General features: G+C 46.6%; 2 protein-coding genes across 2 annotated transcripts; both read left to right on the top strand.

Moving 5' to 3' along the window:
- Positions 1-9,405: 9,405 nt before the first annotated feature.
- LOC125754640 (natural cytotoxicity triggering receptor 3 ligand 1-like) lies at positions 9,406-13,080 on the top strand. The gene is made up of 2 exons (XM_049107482.1): positions 9,406-9,723; positions 12,961-13,080. The coding sequence occupies exons 1-2, from the start codon at positions 9,412-9,414 to the stop codon at positions 13,012-13,014; spliced, it is 366 nt and encodes a 121-aa protein (XP_048963439.1). The 5' UTR covers positions 9,406-9,411; the 3' UTR covers positions 13,015-13,080.
- A 1,581-nt stretch (positions 13,081-14,661) lies between these two features.
- Positions 14,662-16,014, top strand: LOC112671780 (syncytin-1-like). The gene is made up of 2 exons (XM_035712302.1): positions 14,662-15,774; positions 15,862-16,014. Exons 1-2 carry the CDS (start codon positions 14,662-14,664, stop codon positions 16,012-16,014), a joined length of 1,266 nt encoding a protein of 421 aa, XP_035568195.1.
- The last annotated feature ends 481 nt before the right edge of the window (positions 16,015-16,495 follow it).

A 16,495-nucleotide genomic window follows, 5' to 3' on the forward strand; every position in this document is an offset into this window, starting at 1 on the left:
AACACTTCTCAAAGAAATTGAGGAAGACACAATGGGATGGAAAAATAATCCATGCTCATGGATTGGAAGAATTAACATTGTGAAAATGTCAATGCTACCCAGGGCAATTTACACATTTAATGCAATCCCGATCAAAAAGAAACGGATTTTATTCAGAGAGTTGGAAGAAATAATCTTAAGATTTGTGTAGAAAGAAAAAGACCCCGAATAGCCGGGGGATATTGCAAAAGAAAAACAGAGCCAGGGGCATCACAATGCCAGATTTCAGGGTGTACTACAAAGCTGTAATTACCAAGACAGTGTAGTACTGGCGCAAAAACAGACACATAGATCAATGGAATAGTTTAGAGTATCCAGAAATGTGCCCTCAACTCTATGGGAAAGACTATCCACTGGAAAAAGGACAGTCTCTTCAAAAAAATGGTGCTGTGGAAATGGACAGCCACATGCAGAAGAATAAAACTAGACCATTCTTTTACACTATACACAAAGATCAACTCAAAATGGATGAAAGATCTAAATGTGACACAGGAATCCATCAAAATCCTAGAGGAGAACACAGACAACACCCTTTTTGAACTTGGCCTCAGCAAATCTTGCAAGATACATCTATGAAGGCAAGGGAAACAAAAACAGAAATGAATTATTGGGACTTAATCAAGATAAAAACCTTCTGCACAGCCAAAGAAACAGTCAACAAAACTCAAAGGCAACCTACAGAATGGGAGAAGATATATGCAAATGACCTATCAGATAAAGGGCTAGTATCCAAGATGTATAAAGAACTTATTCAACTCAACAGCAAATAAACAATCTAATCATGAAATGGTCAAAAGACATGAACGGAAATTTCACAGAGGAAGATATAGACATGTCCAACAAACACATGAGAAAATGCTCCACGTCCCTTGCCATCAAGGAAATAGAAATCAAGTCAATCGGAGAAGGACAAACATTATATGGTCTCATTTATTTGGGGAATATAAATAACAGTGAAAGGGAATAAAGGGGAAAGGGGAATAATAAGTGGGAAATATCAGAAAGGGAGACAGAACATGGAAGACTCCTAACTCTGAGAAACGAAGTAGGGGTGGTGGAAGAGGAGAAGGGTGGGGGGTGGGGGTGACTGGGTGGCGGGCACTGAGGTGGGCACTTGATGGGATGAGCACTGGGTGTTATTCTGTATGTTGGCAAATTGAACACCAATAAAAAATAAATTTATTTTTTTAAAAAAGAGATCAAAACTGCAATGAGCTACCACCTCACACCAGTGAGGATGGTGATAATTAACAAGAGAGGAAACAACAAATGTTGGAGTGGATGTGGAGAAAGTGGAACCCTCTTGCAATGTTGGTGGAAATGCAAACTGGTGCAGCCACTCTGGAAAACTGTGTGGAGGTTCCTCAAAGAGTTAAAAAAAGATCTACCCTACTACCCAGCAATTGCAGTGCTGGGATTTTTTTTTTTTAATTTATTTATGATAGTCACAGAGAGAGAGAGAGAGAGAGAGAGAGACATAGGCAGAGGGAGAAGCAGGCTCCATGCACCGGGAGCCCGACGTGGGATTCGATCCCGGGTCTCCAGGATCGCGCCCTGGGCCAAAGGCAGGTGCTAAACCGCTGCGCCACCCAGGGATCCCGCAGTGCTGGGATTTAACCCAAAAATACAGATGCAGTGAAAAGCTGAGACACCTGCACCCCAAAATTTATAGCAACAATGTCCACAATAGCCAAACAGTAGAAGGAGTCTCAGTGTCCATCGAAAAATGAATGGATAAAGAAAATGTGGTCTTTACATACAATGGAATATTACTCAGCCATTAGAAACGACAAATGCCCACCATTTGCTTCAACTTGGATCGAACTGGTGAGTATTATGCTGAGTGAAGCGAGTCAATCAGAGAAAGACAAACATTATATGGTCTCATTCACTTGGGGAATATAAAAAATTGTGAAAGGGAATAAAGGGGAAAGGAGAGACAATGAGTGGGAAATATCAATGAGGGTGACAGAACACAAGAGACTCCTAAGTCTGGGAAATGAGCAAAGGGTGGTGGAATGGGAGGTGGGTGGGGCTGGGGGTGACTGCATGATGGGTACTGAGGGGGGCATTTGATGGGATGAGCACTGGATGTTATGCTATATGTTGGCAAATTGGACTCCAATAAATAATAAATAAATAAATAGTTAAAAAATACTGGAAATACCAAACAAAATGCCAAAGCAAAGAAAAAATAAATAAATATATAAAATAATAAAAATGAATAAGCAAATAAAATAAAACCCCTTAAAAAATAAACAGTTAGTTTTAGAAAAATTGAATTTTCTAGCCAGGTACTATCTTTTAAGCAAAATGGCAATGCTTCCAATTTCTAGTAGTTATAATACAGTGAATTACTCTTGTAATTTATTGTACTGTTGAATCAGAATTATAGGTTAAACAGAGGGGTAATAAAAATAGCCACAACAATCAAAAGATAAAATAAATAAATAAATGTGAGACAAGAATCCATCAAAATCCTAGAGGAGAACACAGGCAACACCCGTTTTGATCTTGGCCACAGCAACTTCTTGCAAGATACATTCATGAAGGCAAAGGAAACAAAGCAAAGATGAACTATTGGGACTTAATCAAGATAAAAATCTTCTGCACAGCAACAGAAACATACAACAATACCAAAACACAACCTAAAAGAATGGGAGAAGATATTTGCAAATGACATATCAGATAAAGGGCTAGTATCCAAGATCTGGAAAGAACTTATTGGGATGCCTGGGTGGCTCAGTGGTTGAACACCTGCCCTCAGCCCAGGGCATGATCCCGAAGACATGGGGCTTCCTTCATGGAGCCTGCTTTTCTCTCTGCCTCCTTTTCTCCATCTCTCATGAATGAATGAATGAATGAATGAGACTAAATAAAATATATTTTTAAAAGAACTTATCAAATTCAACACCAAAGAAACAAACAATGCAGTCAGGAAATGGGCAGAAGACATGAACAAATTTCTCCAAGGAATACATACACATGGCCAACAAGCACATGAAAAAAATGCGCCACATCACTTGCCATCAGGGAAATACAAATCAAAATCACAATGAAATACCCCTTCACTCCAGTGAGAATGTCAAAAATTAACAAGACAGGAAACAACAAATATTGTAGAGGATGTGGAAAAAGGGGAACACTCTTGCATTATTGATAGGAATGCAAACTGGTACAGCCACTCTGGAGAACAGTGTAGAGGTTCCTCAAGAAGTTAAAAATAGAGCTACCCTATGACCCAGAAATTGCACTACTGTTTTTTTACCCTAAAGATACTGATGTAGTGAAATACCAGGACACCTGCACCCCCATGTTCATAACAGCAATGTCCACAATCGCCAAACTCTGGAAATAGCCACAATGTCCTTCAATAGATGAATGGATAAAGAAGATGTGGTATATATGTACAATGGAATATTACTCAGCCATCAGAGAAGACGAATACCCACCATTTGCTTCAACATGAATGGAGCTGGAAGGTATTATGCTGAGGGAAATAAGTCAGTCAGAGAAGGACAATCATCATATGGTTTTACTCATATGTAGAATATAAGACCTAGTGAAAGGGATTATAAGGGAAATGAGGGGAACTGAGTGGGAATAATTAGAGGGTGAGACAAACCATGAGATACTCTTAACTCTGGGAATGAACAAAAGGTAGTGGAAGGGGAGGTGGGTGGGGAGATGGGGTAACTGGGTGACAGGCACAAAGGAAGGCTATGGAGAAACATGCCATGCTAATGGATTGGAAGAAAAATACTGTTAAAATGTCTATACCACCCAAAGCAATCTACACATTCAATGCAATCTCTATCAAAATCCAACAACTTTTTTCATAGATCTATAAAAAACAATTCTATAATTTGTATGGAACCATCTGTAAAGACCCTGAATATCCAAGCAATCCTGAAAAGGAAAAACAAAACTGGAGGCATCACAATTCCTGAATTCAAGCTATATTACAAAGCTGTGGTCATCAAGACAGTATGGTACTGGCACAAAACACATAGATGAATGGAACAGAATAGAAAACCCAGAAATGGATCCACAACTCTATGGTCAACTAATCTTTGACAAGGTAGGCAATAATATCCAATGCAAAAAGGACAGTGTCTTCAAAAAATGGTGCTGGGAAAATTGGACAGTCACGTGCAGAAGAATGAAAATAGACTCTTCTCTTACACCATACCCAAAGATAAACTCAAAATGGATGAAAGATCTAAATGTGAGACAAGAATCCATCAAAATTCTAGAGGATAACACAGGCAACACCCTTTTTGAACTTGGTCACAGCAAATTCTTGCAAGATATGTCTCTGAAGTCAAGGGAAACTCTGAACTACTGGGAGTTAATCAAGATAAAAAGGCTCTGCACAGCAAAAGAAAAAAAAAACAGTCAACAAAACTAAAGCCAACCTACAGAATGGGAGAAGATATTTGCAAATGACCTATCAGATAAAGGGCTAGTATTGAAGATGTATAAAGAACTTACTAAACTCAACAGCAAAGAAACAAACAATCCCATCATGAAATGGGCAAAAGTCATGAACAGAAATTTCACAGAGGAAGACATAGACATGGCCAAGAAGCACATGAGAAAATGCTCCGCATCACTGGCCATCAGGGAAATACAAATCAAAACCACAATGAGATACCACCTCACACCAGTGAGACTGGTGAAAATTAACAAGACCAGAAACAACAGCTGTTGGAGAAGATGTGGAGAAAGGGGATCCCTCTTGCATTGTTGGTGAGAATGTGAACTGGTACAGCGACTCTGGAACACTGTGTGGAGGTTACTCAAAGAGTTAAAAATAGAGCTACCCTATGACCCAGCAATGTCACTACTGGGTATTTACCCCAAAGATATTGATGCAGTGAAAACGGAGACAACTGCACCCTAATATTTATAGCAGCAATGTCCACAATAGCCAAACTGTGGAAGGAGCCTCGGCGTCCATAGAAAGATGAATGGATAAAAAAAAATGTGGTCTATATATACAATGGAATATTACTCAGCCATTAGAAAGACGAATATGGGCAGCCCAGGGGGCTCAGCGGTTTAGTGCTGCCTTCAGCCCAGGGTGTGATCCTGGAGATCTGGGATTGGGTCCCACGTTGGGTTCCCTGCATGGAGCCGGCTTCTTCCTCTGCCTGTGTCTCTACCTCTCTCTCTCTCTCTCTCTCTCTCTCTGTCTCTCTCTTTCTCTCTGTCTCTGTGTGTGTGTGTGTGTCTCATGAATAAATAAGTAAAATCTGAAAAAAAGGAAACGATGAATACCCACCATTTTTCCTCGATGTGGATGGAACTAGAAGGTATTATGCTGAGTGAAGTAAGTCAATTGGAGAAGGACAAGAATTATACGGTTTCACTCATTTGGGGAATATAAAAATAGTGAAAGGGATTATAAGGGTAAAGGATAGAAAATGAGTGGGAAAAATCAGAGAGCGTGACAGAACATGGGAGACTCCTAACTCTGGAAAACAAATAAGGGGTAGTTTAAGGGGAAGTGGGCAGGGTTTGGAGTGACTGGGTGATGGGCACTGAGGGGGATCTTGATGGGTGAGCACTGGGTGTTATACTATATGTTGGCAAATTGAATTCCAATAATAATTATACATAAAAAATTGCTACTGCTCTAAGGTCCAGGGAGCTTCTTTTACAAAGAGAAAACTGATTTATGGGGGCTAGTGAGGGGGAGAATGCTTGACTGAGCAAGTGTAAAAGAGACTGAGACTAAATCTCTCGACCGAATTTTTTCTAAGTTTCTGGAATGTTCCATGTAAGTACTCAGAGCCCCAGAAGAGTCTTCAGTGTCCCTCAAGTGCTCTGATAGCAACCCACTCCCTCATTTATTTATCACTGACTTGGGGCCAGATACTGTATTGGACTTTCATTGCCGACAAAGGAAATCTGGACATTGTCCTTGAGTGTTCACAATCTGGGTATCTATTTTTTTTAAAATTATTTTTATTTGAGAGGGATGGAGAGGGGCATACAGAGAGCATCCTCAAGCAGACTCCCTGCTGAACACAGAGCCAAATATGGGGCTTGATCTCAGGACCCTGAGATCATGACCTGAGCCAAAATCAAGAATCAGCCACTTAACCAACTTAGTCACACAGGCACCCCACAATATGAGTATCTATTAAGTCTCCATCCCAATCATCACTATCTTCAACCTTCTTTCTTTTTCCAAGTGGTCTGAAAATTGTCTTTCAACTGATGGTGTTTTAGATTTTATAATTTTTTTCAAGAGCACTTGATTAGGAATCTGGAGACCAGAATCTATTTCTAGTTCTTCTATTACTTCATGTGGAGGAGTGCTCCATTTCTTCATGTCCATGCACCTCAGTTTTCATCTCTCTAAAATGATGGGTCAGGGAGAAGAAAGAGGGAGTATATGATTGTTAAGAATCTCTGGTTCATATCATCTAGGTGATGGAGATCCTTTGTGATCTGTGGGCAATACCCTCTCTGGGTGAAAGGATGGATGGTAAGAGCCTGCTATGAGATGCTTCATCCTGCTGCCTTCCTCCTGAGCTCTGTGACCACTTCCCTAGGGGAGAGGTGGGAGATTTGAGCTTCCTGAGGCCTTCAGAGGGACCTCATTTCTACTTTTACTCAACTGCAACACTCAGGAAGCATTAAAGCTATTTTTGGTTGAGAGCTATTCAGCCAAATTCACTTCCTGGGGTTGGGGGTGGGGCAGAGGGAGAGAAAGAATCAGAGACAGAGAGACACAGAGGAGAGAGAGGTAGAAACTAAGTCAGAGAGACAAAGAGTGAGCAAGAGAGAATACCAGAGAGGGAGAAGAGGAAGAAGGGAGGAATTAAGAGAAAGAAGGAGAAAGAAAGAGACAGATACAGATAATAAATAGAGACAAGATGAGTGAGTGAGTGTGTGAGAGAAAGAAAGATAGTGGACATACCCAGTCCCAGAAGTCCTCATAAAAATGCTGCATAAAATCCTACATCTTGCAGTAATAGAATCCCAAACTGGAAGGATCCTTCAGAAATTGAGAATAGAGAAGGATTTAAATGTGTTCATAATGACACAGCAATTTAGTATCAGTGCCAGGATTCAAACCCATAACTAAAATAGGATAGCTCAAAAGATAGCTCAGAGGCTTGAACTTTGTTAGTCTGTCTTTACATAGCTATGGGTAATGTAGTAACACAAGGGTGCCACTACATTGTCTGCCCCACAGGAAGCACTAGCATCAGGGAATTCCATCCTTTTCCTCCACCAGCTCTGCTCTGAGGACCTAGAAACATACCTGTGAAGGCTGAATGGGGTAACTTTAATTTTCAAATACAATGTTTTTGGGAGATTACAAGCAGACTTCAGGTAGGAATTAACTTTAGGGTGGGACCTTGAAGGATGAAAACAACAAAAAGTTAATGACAATTATGTAGTCATCCTACTAAAACTTTCAAACAACCCAGGAAAATCTAATGTGGGCAAGACTGTTTTTTTTATAATTTAATTTAAAAATTCTTAATTCTAGGGACACCTGGGTGGCTCAGTGGTTGTGGATCTGCCTTTGGCTCAGGGTGTGATCCCGGGGTCCCAGGATCAGGTACCACATCAGGCTCCCTGCATGGAGCCTGCTTCTCCCTCTATGTCTCAGCCTCTCTGTTTCTCTCATGAATAAATAAATAAAATCTTTTTAAAAATTCTTAATTCCAGTATAGTTAATATACTAAGTTTTATTAGTTTCAGGTATACAATATAGTGTTTCAACAATTCTATATACTACTCAGTGCCCATTGAGATAAGTGTACTCTTAATGTCTTTGCCTATTTCACCCATTCTACACCTACCTTCCCTCAGGTAACCATCTCTTTGTTCTCTATAGTTAAGAGTCTGTTTTTTATTTTTCCCCCATTTTGATCATTTGCTTTGTTTTTTAAATGCCATATATCACTGAATTCACATGATATTTGTCTTTCTCTAACGTATTTCACTTAGCATTATGCTCTCTAGCTCCAACTTATTTTGTATGGCTGAATAATGTTCCATTATCTATATATCTATCTATCTATATCTATATCTATATCTATCTATCTATATCTATATCCTACATCTTCTTTATCCATTCATCTGCCCATGGACACTTGTGCTGCTTCCAGAATTTGGTAATTGTAAATAATGCTACAATAAAAATAGGGGGGAATCCTCGGGTGGCTCAGTGGTTGGGTGCCTGCCTTCCGCCCAGGGCATGATCCTGGAGTCCCGGGATCGAGTCCCACATCAGGCTCCCTGCATGAAGCCTGCTTCTCCCTCTGCCTGTGTCTGCCTCTCTCTCTCTCTCTCTCTCTCTCTCATGAACAAATAAATAAAATATTTTTCTTAAGGTATATAAACTTCATCAGGTAAAAAAAATAGGGGTGAATACATCCTTTCAAATTAGTGTTTTTGTATTCTTTGAGTAAATACCTAGTAGTGTAATTACTGGTTCATAGGGTAGTTATAATTTTAAAGTTTTGAGAAACTTCGGAGGGAGGGGCAAGATGGTGGAAGAGTAGGGTCCCAAGTCACCTGTCCCCACCAAATTACCTAGATAACTTTCAAACTGTTGGGGCCAGGCGGGAAGGGAAACTCCTCAAGATGGCGGATACGCCAAAATGGCTGAGGTTCCTGTCACCACCTCCACTTGGGACGACAGCTTGAGCAGACCCTTACACCTCTCCTTTGGACTTCCTCAACCGAACCCAATGCCCTTCAAACCCCAGAGGAGGAAGTCACCTTTGACTGGTCGAATTGCAATCCTTCCTTTGCATAGTGAGGGTCACTCTGACTGGTTGGATTGCAATCCTTCCTTTGCATATGAGCCAACCAATAGGAAACCGTTCTGCCTTACAACGTTATGTAAACCCCCTACCACCTTGTCTTGGCGCGACTTCCTCGACTCACTCTCTTTCCCCCGTGAGTCGTGGAACCTCGCCCGAGGGTGCCTGCAATAAAATCTGTTCTTGGACCCTCGCTTGCCTTGGCGGTCTCATTTCCATCTAGTTACTAAAAAACTTAACATTTGGTGCCGAAACCCGGGAGGAGATCGAGCCCCTGCAACAGCACGGAGGCTCTCTCCTCCTCCGTCAGACTGGGACTCCGCTCTCTTTCTCTGCTGGGGTCACCGGACTCCTTGCGGTGAGTGTTCCCTGGTTTCTGACCCTCTCCCGGGGCGCCCTGTCCTAATCGCGGCCCCGTCAGGGCAAACCCTCCTCCGCCACCTGGTGGCTCCGTGGTTCCGGGGAGTAAAGGAGACGTCCTCACTCCACGGTGACCACTTCTGTAAGCAGCAGCTCAATTCACAGTCAAGGGGACGCCCTCCTCCCAAGTCTTGAGCTGATACGGGAAGGAGCCATGGGAACCTCCCAGTCCAAATTCGATTCCAAAACGCCTTTAGGATGCCTACTGGCTAATCTCCGAACTCTGGAGTTAGACCAGGACTTACGAAGGCGACGCCTTATCCATTACTGTACCGTCGCTTGGCCTCAATATCGGCTGAATAACCAATCGCAATGGCCACCTGAAGGCACTTTTGATTATCAGATACTTACGGACCTTGATAATCTCTGTAGACGCCAAGGCAAATGGTCTGAGGTGCCCTATGTCCAGGCTTTCTGGACCCTGCGCTCCAGACCAGAACTCTGCTCTAGCTGCTCAACCTTTCAGGTACTCCTAGCCCGCTCTCCCCCACGGACTCTTCCCCACTCCACCTCTAGAGACTCCAACTTGGCCCCTCCATCCCCCCTCGCCGAGCCTCCTGAAGATCTCTCCAGGCCCCCTGTAAGGGCCCCACACCTGTCTCCTCCTCCCTACCAACCCGCTCCCCAACAACCTGTGTCCCCGACTCCTTCCTCAATCTCCGAAACTCCAGGCCCAGGCCCAGCCTCGAGCATACCCTCTCCAACCGTTCCTCTCCTCCCAGCTCCAGAACCTCAACCACCTTCCAGCCCCCTCCCTTCCCCTCCTATCTCTGCCCGTACCAGATCCAAAAACTCTTCCCCGGACCTGGTCTGCCCCTTGAGGGAGGTTGCAGGGGCTGAAGAGGTTGTCCGAGTCCATGCGCCCTTTTCTCTACAAGACCTATCCCAAATAGAAAAACGCTTAGGTTCCTTTTCGGCCAATCCCGACAACTACATCAAGGAATTCCAATACTTGGCGCAGGCCTATGACCTAACCTGGCATGACTTACATGTCATCCAGACCACCACCCTCACCACTGAGGAGAGGGAACGTATCCAGGCTGCTGCCCGGGACACGCTGATCAGGTCCACCTTACGGACGCCACAATGCCAGTCGGTGCTCAGGCGGTCCCCGCCGTAGAGCCAGGCTGGGATTACCAAGATGGTCAAGATGGCCGCCGGCACCGCAACTACATGGTCCGATGTCTCATCGCTGGCATGCGGGCGGCCTCTAATAAGGCCGTAAATTATGACAAGATCAGAGAAATCATACAGGCCCCTGACGAAAACCCAGCTATATTCCTTAACCGGCTGACCGAGGCATTAATTCAGTACACTTGCTTGGACCCGGCCTGTCCTGCGGGGGCCACGGTTCTAGCCACACATTTTATCTCTCAGTCAGCCCCAGATATCCGCAAAAAATTAAAGAAAGTCGAGGAAGGCCCTCAGACCCCCATTTCTGACCTAGTGAGAATGGCATTTAAGGTCTTTAACTCCGGTGAGGAAGCCGCAGAGCTGAAGCGACAGGCCAGACTCCAGCAGAAGGTTCAGCTACAAACCCAGGCCTTGGTAGCAGCCCTGCGGCCGGTCGGCTCCAGGAGCCAGCAGAAAGGGGGAACCACCCACACCCCTCCGGGGGCCTGCTTCAAATGCGGGGCTGAAGGCCATTGGGCCCGTCAGTGCCCCAACCCGAGGGCACCAACTCGACCATGCCCTCTCTGCCATTTGATGGGCCACTGGAAATCTGACTGCCCTAGCCTCAGGGAATCCTCGGGGCCTCAACGCGGGGGAAGACCCGAGACGGTGAGTCCAGCCTTCCAGCTGCTCGGGTTGGAGGACGACTGACGGAGCCCAGGCTCAGCCACCCCTCTCACCCAGGCTGAGCCCAGGGTCATGCTCCAGGTAGCGGGTAAGTCCATCTCCTTTCTGCTGGATACGGGGGCTACCTATTCTGTTCTGCCTTCCTACGCGGGACCTACTCAACCCTCACCAGTCGCTGTTATGGGGATCGACGGGAACTCCTCCACTCCTAGGGCCACACCTCCCCTTACTTGTAGCCTAGATGGGTTCCCCTTCTCTCACTCATTCCTGGTGATTCCCTCATGCCCAGTGCCCCTGCTGGGTAGGGATATCCTCCAAAAGCTAGGGGCAACTATTCATTTGTCCCCCTCTCCTCCCTCCTCACCCTCAGCTCGTCTCATCCTATATCTCTCCACTCCATCTTCTCCTACCCCTGATCAATTACCCTTCATGAACCCCCAAGTATGGGATACCTCGGAACCTGTAGTGGCCTCCCACCACCCTCCCGTCAAAATAAAACTCAAGGACGGTTCCAAGTTCCCCTCTAGACCCCAGTTCCCTATCTCCCTCCTCCATCGCCTTGGCCTCAAACCGATCATAGAACGACTAAAGCGTCAGGGACTTCTGATTCCCATAAGCTCTCCCTGTAACTCCCCCATCCTGCCGGTCCGTAAACCCTCCGGAGCTTATCGATTGGTTCATTAATGAGGCAATAGTCCCTCTCCATCCAGTGGTTCCTAACCCTTATACCCTGCTATCCCATATCCCTCCAAGCACCACTCACTTTACGGTGTTGGACCTGAAGGATGCCTTTTTTACTATTCCCCTACACCCCGATTCCTACTTTCTTTTCGCCTTCACCTGGGAAGACCCAGACACACATACCTCTGGACAATTAACCTGGACTGTCTTACCCCAGGGGTTCCGGGACAGCCCCCATATTTTTGGTCAGGCCTTGGCTGCGGATTTACAGCAATGCCTCCTTAAGGCTAGTACCTTACTACAATATGTAGACGACCTCCTCCTCTGCAGCCCTGCCCTCACCATCTCCCAGGATGACACCACCTCCCTACTTAACTTCCTAGGGAGCAAAGGGTATCAGGTCACACCCTCTAAGGCACAACTCTGCACCCCTTCGGTCACTTATCTGGGAATCCACCTGACCCCCACCTCTAAATCTCTTACCAGAGACCGTATCCGCCTCCTACGAGAGCTCCAACCCCCTCAGACGGCAGATGAAATACTTTCCTTCCTCGGGTTGGCTGGCTTCTTTAGACACTGGATTCCAAACTTTTCTATCTTGGCCCACCCCTTATACCAAGCGGCAAAGGACACTCCCCAGGGTCCTCTCATGATCCCTCTTCGGTCCGCCGCCTGTTTTCCAAGTTAAGAGACTGTCTCACTGCTGGGCCGATACTAACTTTGCCTGACCCTTCAAAACCATTCCACCTTTACACTGATGAGCGGTCGGGTTCAGCTACTGGCCTTTTGGCCCAACCGGTTGGACCTACTTACCGGATTATAGCCTATCTATCTAAGCAGCTAGACAGCACCGCCCTCGGATGGCAGCCCTGCCTTAGGGCGCTCGCAGCTGCTGCCTCCTTAACTAAGGAGGCTCTCAAATTGACTTTGGGACAACCCCTCGTGGTTTACTCCCCCCATCGACTTGGGGATCTTCTTAGCCACCGATCCCTGGCCCACCTAACCCCCTCTCGTCTCCAACTCTTCCATCTGCTATTCATCGAAAACCCTCAAATCTCCCTCTCTACCTCTCCCCGCTTAAATCCTGCAACTCTGTTGCCTACACCTTCGCCTACCTCTGAACCCACTCACTCCTGCCCGCAGCTCATAGAGGATCTCACCCCTCCCCACCCTGGACTCTCTGATCAGCCATTATCCAACCCTGACCGTATACTCTTTGTAGATGGCAGCTCCTTCCTGGCTGCGGATGGTCGGAGACACGCCGCCTATGCTGTAGTCACCCCAGAGACGGTAGTGGAGACAGTCCCCCTCCCAATTGGGACTACTTCCCAAAAGGCTGAACTTATAGCTCTCACCAGGGCTCTACATCTATCTAAGGGACGAGTCACCATCTACACCAACTCAAAATATGCCTATCTCATCGCTCATACTCATTCCGTCCTCTGGCAGGAGCGGGGATTTTTAACCACCAAGGGGACGCCTATAGTAAATGGACCTCTCATTGCCAAATTGCTTGAGGCCCTTAGTCTGCCCACTGAGGTTGCAATCGTTCACTGTAGGGGCCATCAGACTTCTAAAGACATGGTCTCCATAGGAAATAATAAGGCCGACTCAGTGGCCAGGGAAATGGCCTTAAGTAACCCAATATCTCCCATCCTCTTCCTTAATACCCCTCATCGACCTTTCTACTCTATAAAGGAAACTCAAGCCCTCCAGGTCCTGGGAGGAAAGGCAGAAAGTAAAGGATGGATTTACATCCGAGGGAAGATTGCCCTCCCAGAAAACCTGGCCCATACCCTAATTACTGATATCCACCAATCTCTCCATATTGGCCCAAGGGCACTGAACCAGTTTCTCCAGCCCCTGTTCTACTATCCATCCCTACCTAAGGTGATTGAGGCTGTCCATAGGGCTTGTAAAACCTGCTCGGCCGTAAATGCACAGGGAGGAATCTGCAGGCCGGGGCCTAACCATCAGCTCCGAGGCCATCAGCCCGGTGAAGACTGGCAGCTGGACTTCACTCACATGCCCCGCCATAAAGCCTTTCGTTATCTACTGACTTTGGTTGATACTTTTACAGGATGGATTGAGGCATACCCCACAGCCAGAGAGACTGCAGATGTGGTGGCCACAATCCTCATCGAGCACATCATCCTGAGGTTTGGGTTACCCCGGACCCTACAGTCAGACAACGGGCCGGCATTTATCTCCAGTGTAACCCAACAGGTGGCCGAGAGCCTCAACATTACCTGGAAGCTGCACATCCCCTACCACCCTCAGTCTTCGGGTAAGGTGGAAAAGGCCAACGGGCTACTTAAGGCTCAACTCACTAAACTTACCCTGGAGACTCGCCTGTTGTGGCCCACACTGTTACCTATAGCTCTCACCAGACTCCGGGCGTCCCCCCGAGGACCATCAGGTTTGAGTCCCTTTGAGTTACTGTACGGTCGGCCCTTCCTTATCAACCACAACCTCCCGGCCATTCCTCCACCTCTTTTATCCTATCTGCCTTACTTTACCCTCCTCCGGGCCCTCTTGAGAGCCCATGCCGATGCTGTCATTCCGGCCCCGAACGACAATGCCTCCGAGGAAGCCTCTCCACGAGACTTATCCCCAGGGGACCAGGTCCTTCTCAGAAATCTGCAGCCAGGCTCCCTGCAGACCCGATGGACCGGACCTCACATGGTCATCCTCACCACCCCAACCGCGGCAAAATTGCTGGGACATACGGCATGGGTGCACATCAACAACCTTAAACGGGCACCCACAGGTATCGAATGGACCTCCCAGATGGTGGGACCCACCAAACTCTGCCTGGCTAGGGCTCCTTCTCATACTTCTCCTGAGCCCCCCAATCCAAGCGGTAGAATGTGATTGCATGAAAGGCAGCGGTACCTCACGCTACTTTTCATCTTATACCCACATGCCCAGAACTTGTTACTCAGGGAAGACACCCATCACCTGTACTTCAAGACATGCCGAAGGAACCTTTTGGATGTCTGAACTTTCTCAAACCAGCAGATCCCCTTGCAGCCGGTACCCCAAGACTGGTAAAGTATGCTGGACTTATCTAAGCCATGTGGGCCTCTCTGATGGGGGGGGAGTCCAAGACCAGGCTGGCCAGGAGCAGACCCGACAAAGGGTCATCCACCAACTCCAGACCTCAAACCAGTTGACCTATAAGAGTATTTCCCTTGATGACATCAAGAAAGTTCCCACCACCGAGCAGCTAACGACAGCCCACCTAAATTCCAGCTATAACTTATGGCGAAATTTCTCCAAAACCAGGGACAGCAACTGCTGGATCTGTTTTCCCTTCTCTACACTCTCTAATATCGTAGGAATCCCTCTCCCAACTAATTGGACGCTCCCCAACTCCACGATCACCAATCAGACAGTCCATATTGGACCTATTGGGGGGAATATACCGATCATTAATTCCTCTAACTCTCTCACTCCTGCAGCTGCCAACATTACTAATTCCTCTCTTCCATACTGCGCCCCCTCGGGAATATTTCTCTCATGCCCCCAGGGCACTTACCGTTGTTTAACTGCTAATGATTCCCTAGACTGCATGTTCATCCTCCTGTCTCCCTCAACCAACATTTACTCCGATTCCCAGCTCCAGTCTACATTATTTCTCCAATACCGGAGAAAAAGGGCTGCCTTTCTCCCCTTCCTGATAGGAGCAGGAATAACTACTGGGGTCGCTACAGGAGTGGCGGGAATGGGAACTTCCATAGACTTTTATTATAAACTTTCCCAAGCTCTGAACGATGACATGGAACGGATCGCTGACTCCCTCACGGCCCTACAGACTCAGGTCACTAGTTTGGCAGCTGTTACCCTGCAAAATCAACGGGCTCTCGACCTTTTGACCGCCGAAAAAGGTGGAACCTGTCTGTACTTAAATGAGGAATGTTGCTATTTTGTTAATCAATCAGGTATAGTTACTTCCAAAGTTAAAGAACTCAGAGACCGAATCCAGACCAGGCGCCAGGGCTCGTCTTTCTGGGGCCTAGACCCCCACACTTGGGTAACATGGCTACTCCCTTTGGTGGGACCCCTATGCCTAATCCTTCTTCTCATCTCTGTCGCCCCTTGCTTGTTTCGATGTTTACAGGAACGCCTGCAAGAACTCACCCGGGTATCTGTCAACCAACTTTTACTTCACCCATACTCTCGCCTGCCCACATCCGACTACCCCTACAATGACGCCCCACCGTCAGCAGGAAGTAGCCAGAGCAGAGTCGACGCCCCCGACATCATTATATAAAACAAAAGGTCGGAATGTTGCGGCCAGGCGGGAAGGGAAACTCCTCAAGATGGCGGATACGCCAAAATGGCTGAGGTTCCTGTCACCACCTCCACTTGGGACGACAGCTTGAGCAGACCCTTACACCTCTCCTTTGGACTTCCTCAACCGAACCCAATGCCCTTCAAACCCCAGAGGAGGAAGTCACCTTTGGTCGAATTGCAATCCTTCCTTTGCATAGTGAGGGTCACTCTGACTGGTTGGATTGCAATCCTTCCTTTGCATATGAGCCAACCAATAGGAAACCGTTCTGTCTTACAACGTTATGTAAACCCCCTACCACCTTGTCTTGGCGCGACTTCCTCGACTCACTCTCTTTCCCCCGTGAGTCGCGGAACCTCGCCCGAGGGTGCCTGCAATAAAATCTGTTCTTGGACCCTCGCTTGCCTTGGCGGTCTCATTTCCATCTAGTTACTAAAAAACTTAACACAAACCATTCTGA

This window comes from Canis lupus, chromosome X (genome assembly GCF_003254725.2).
Source record: "Canis lupus dingo isolate Sandy chromosome X, ASM325472v2, whole genome shotgun sequence".
Taxonomy (NCBI): domain Eukaryota; kingdom Metazoa; phylum Chordata; class Mammalia; order Carnivora; family Canidae; genus Canis; species Canis lupus.

What these genes read in the sequence shown, in the direction of transcription:
- LOC125754640 (XM_049107482.1), top strand. Translation starts at nt 9,412, where the DNA reads ATGGGAACCTCCCAGTCCAAATTCGATTCCAAAACGCCTTTAGGATGC. An exon ending in CTAGCTGCTCAACCTTTCAG is followed by an intron (nt 9,724 to 12,960) that starts GTACTCCTAGCC and finishes TACTCTTTGTAG; the next exon opens with ATGGCAGCTCCTTCCTGGCT.
- LOC112671780 (XM_035712302.1), top strand. Translation starts at nt 14,662, where the DNA reads ATGCCCAGAACTTGTTACTCAGGGAAGACACCCATCACCTGTACTTCA. An exon ending in GCCTAGACCCCCACACTTGG is followed by an intron (nt 15,775 to 15,861) that starts GTAACATGGCTA and finishes CGATGTTTACAG; the next exon opens with GAACGCCTGCAAGAACTCAC.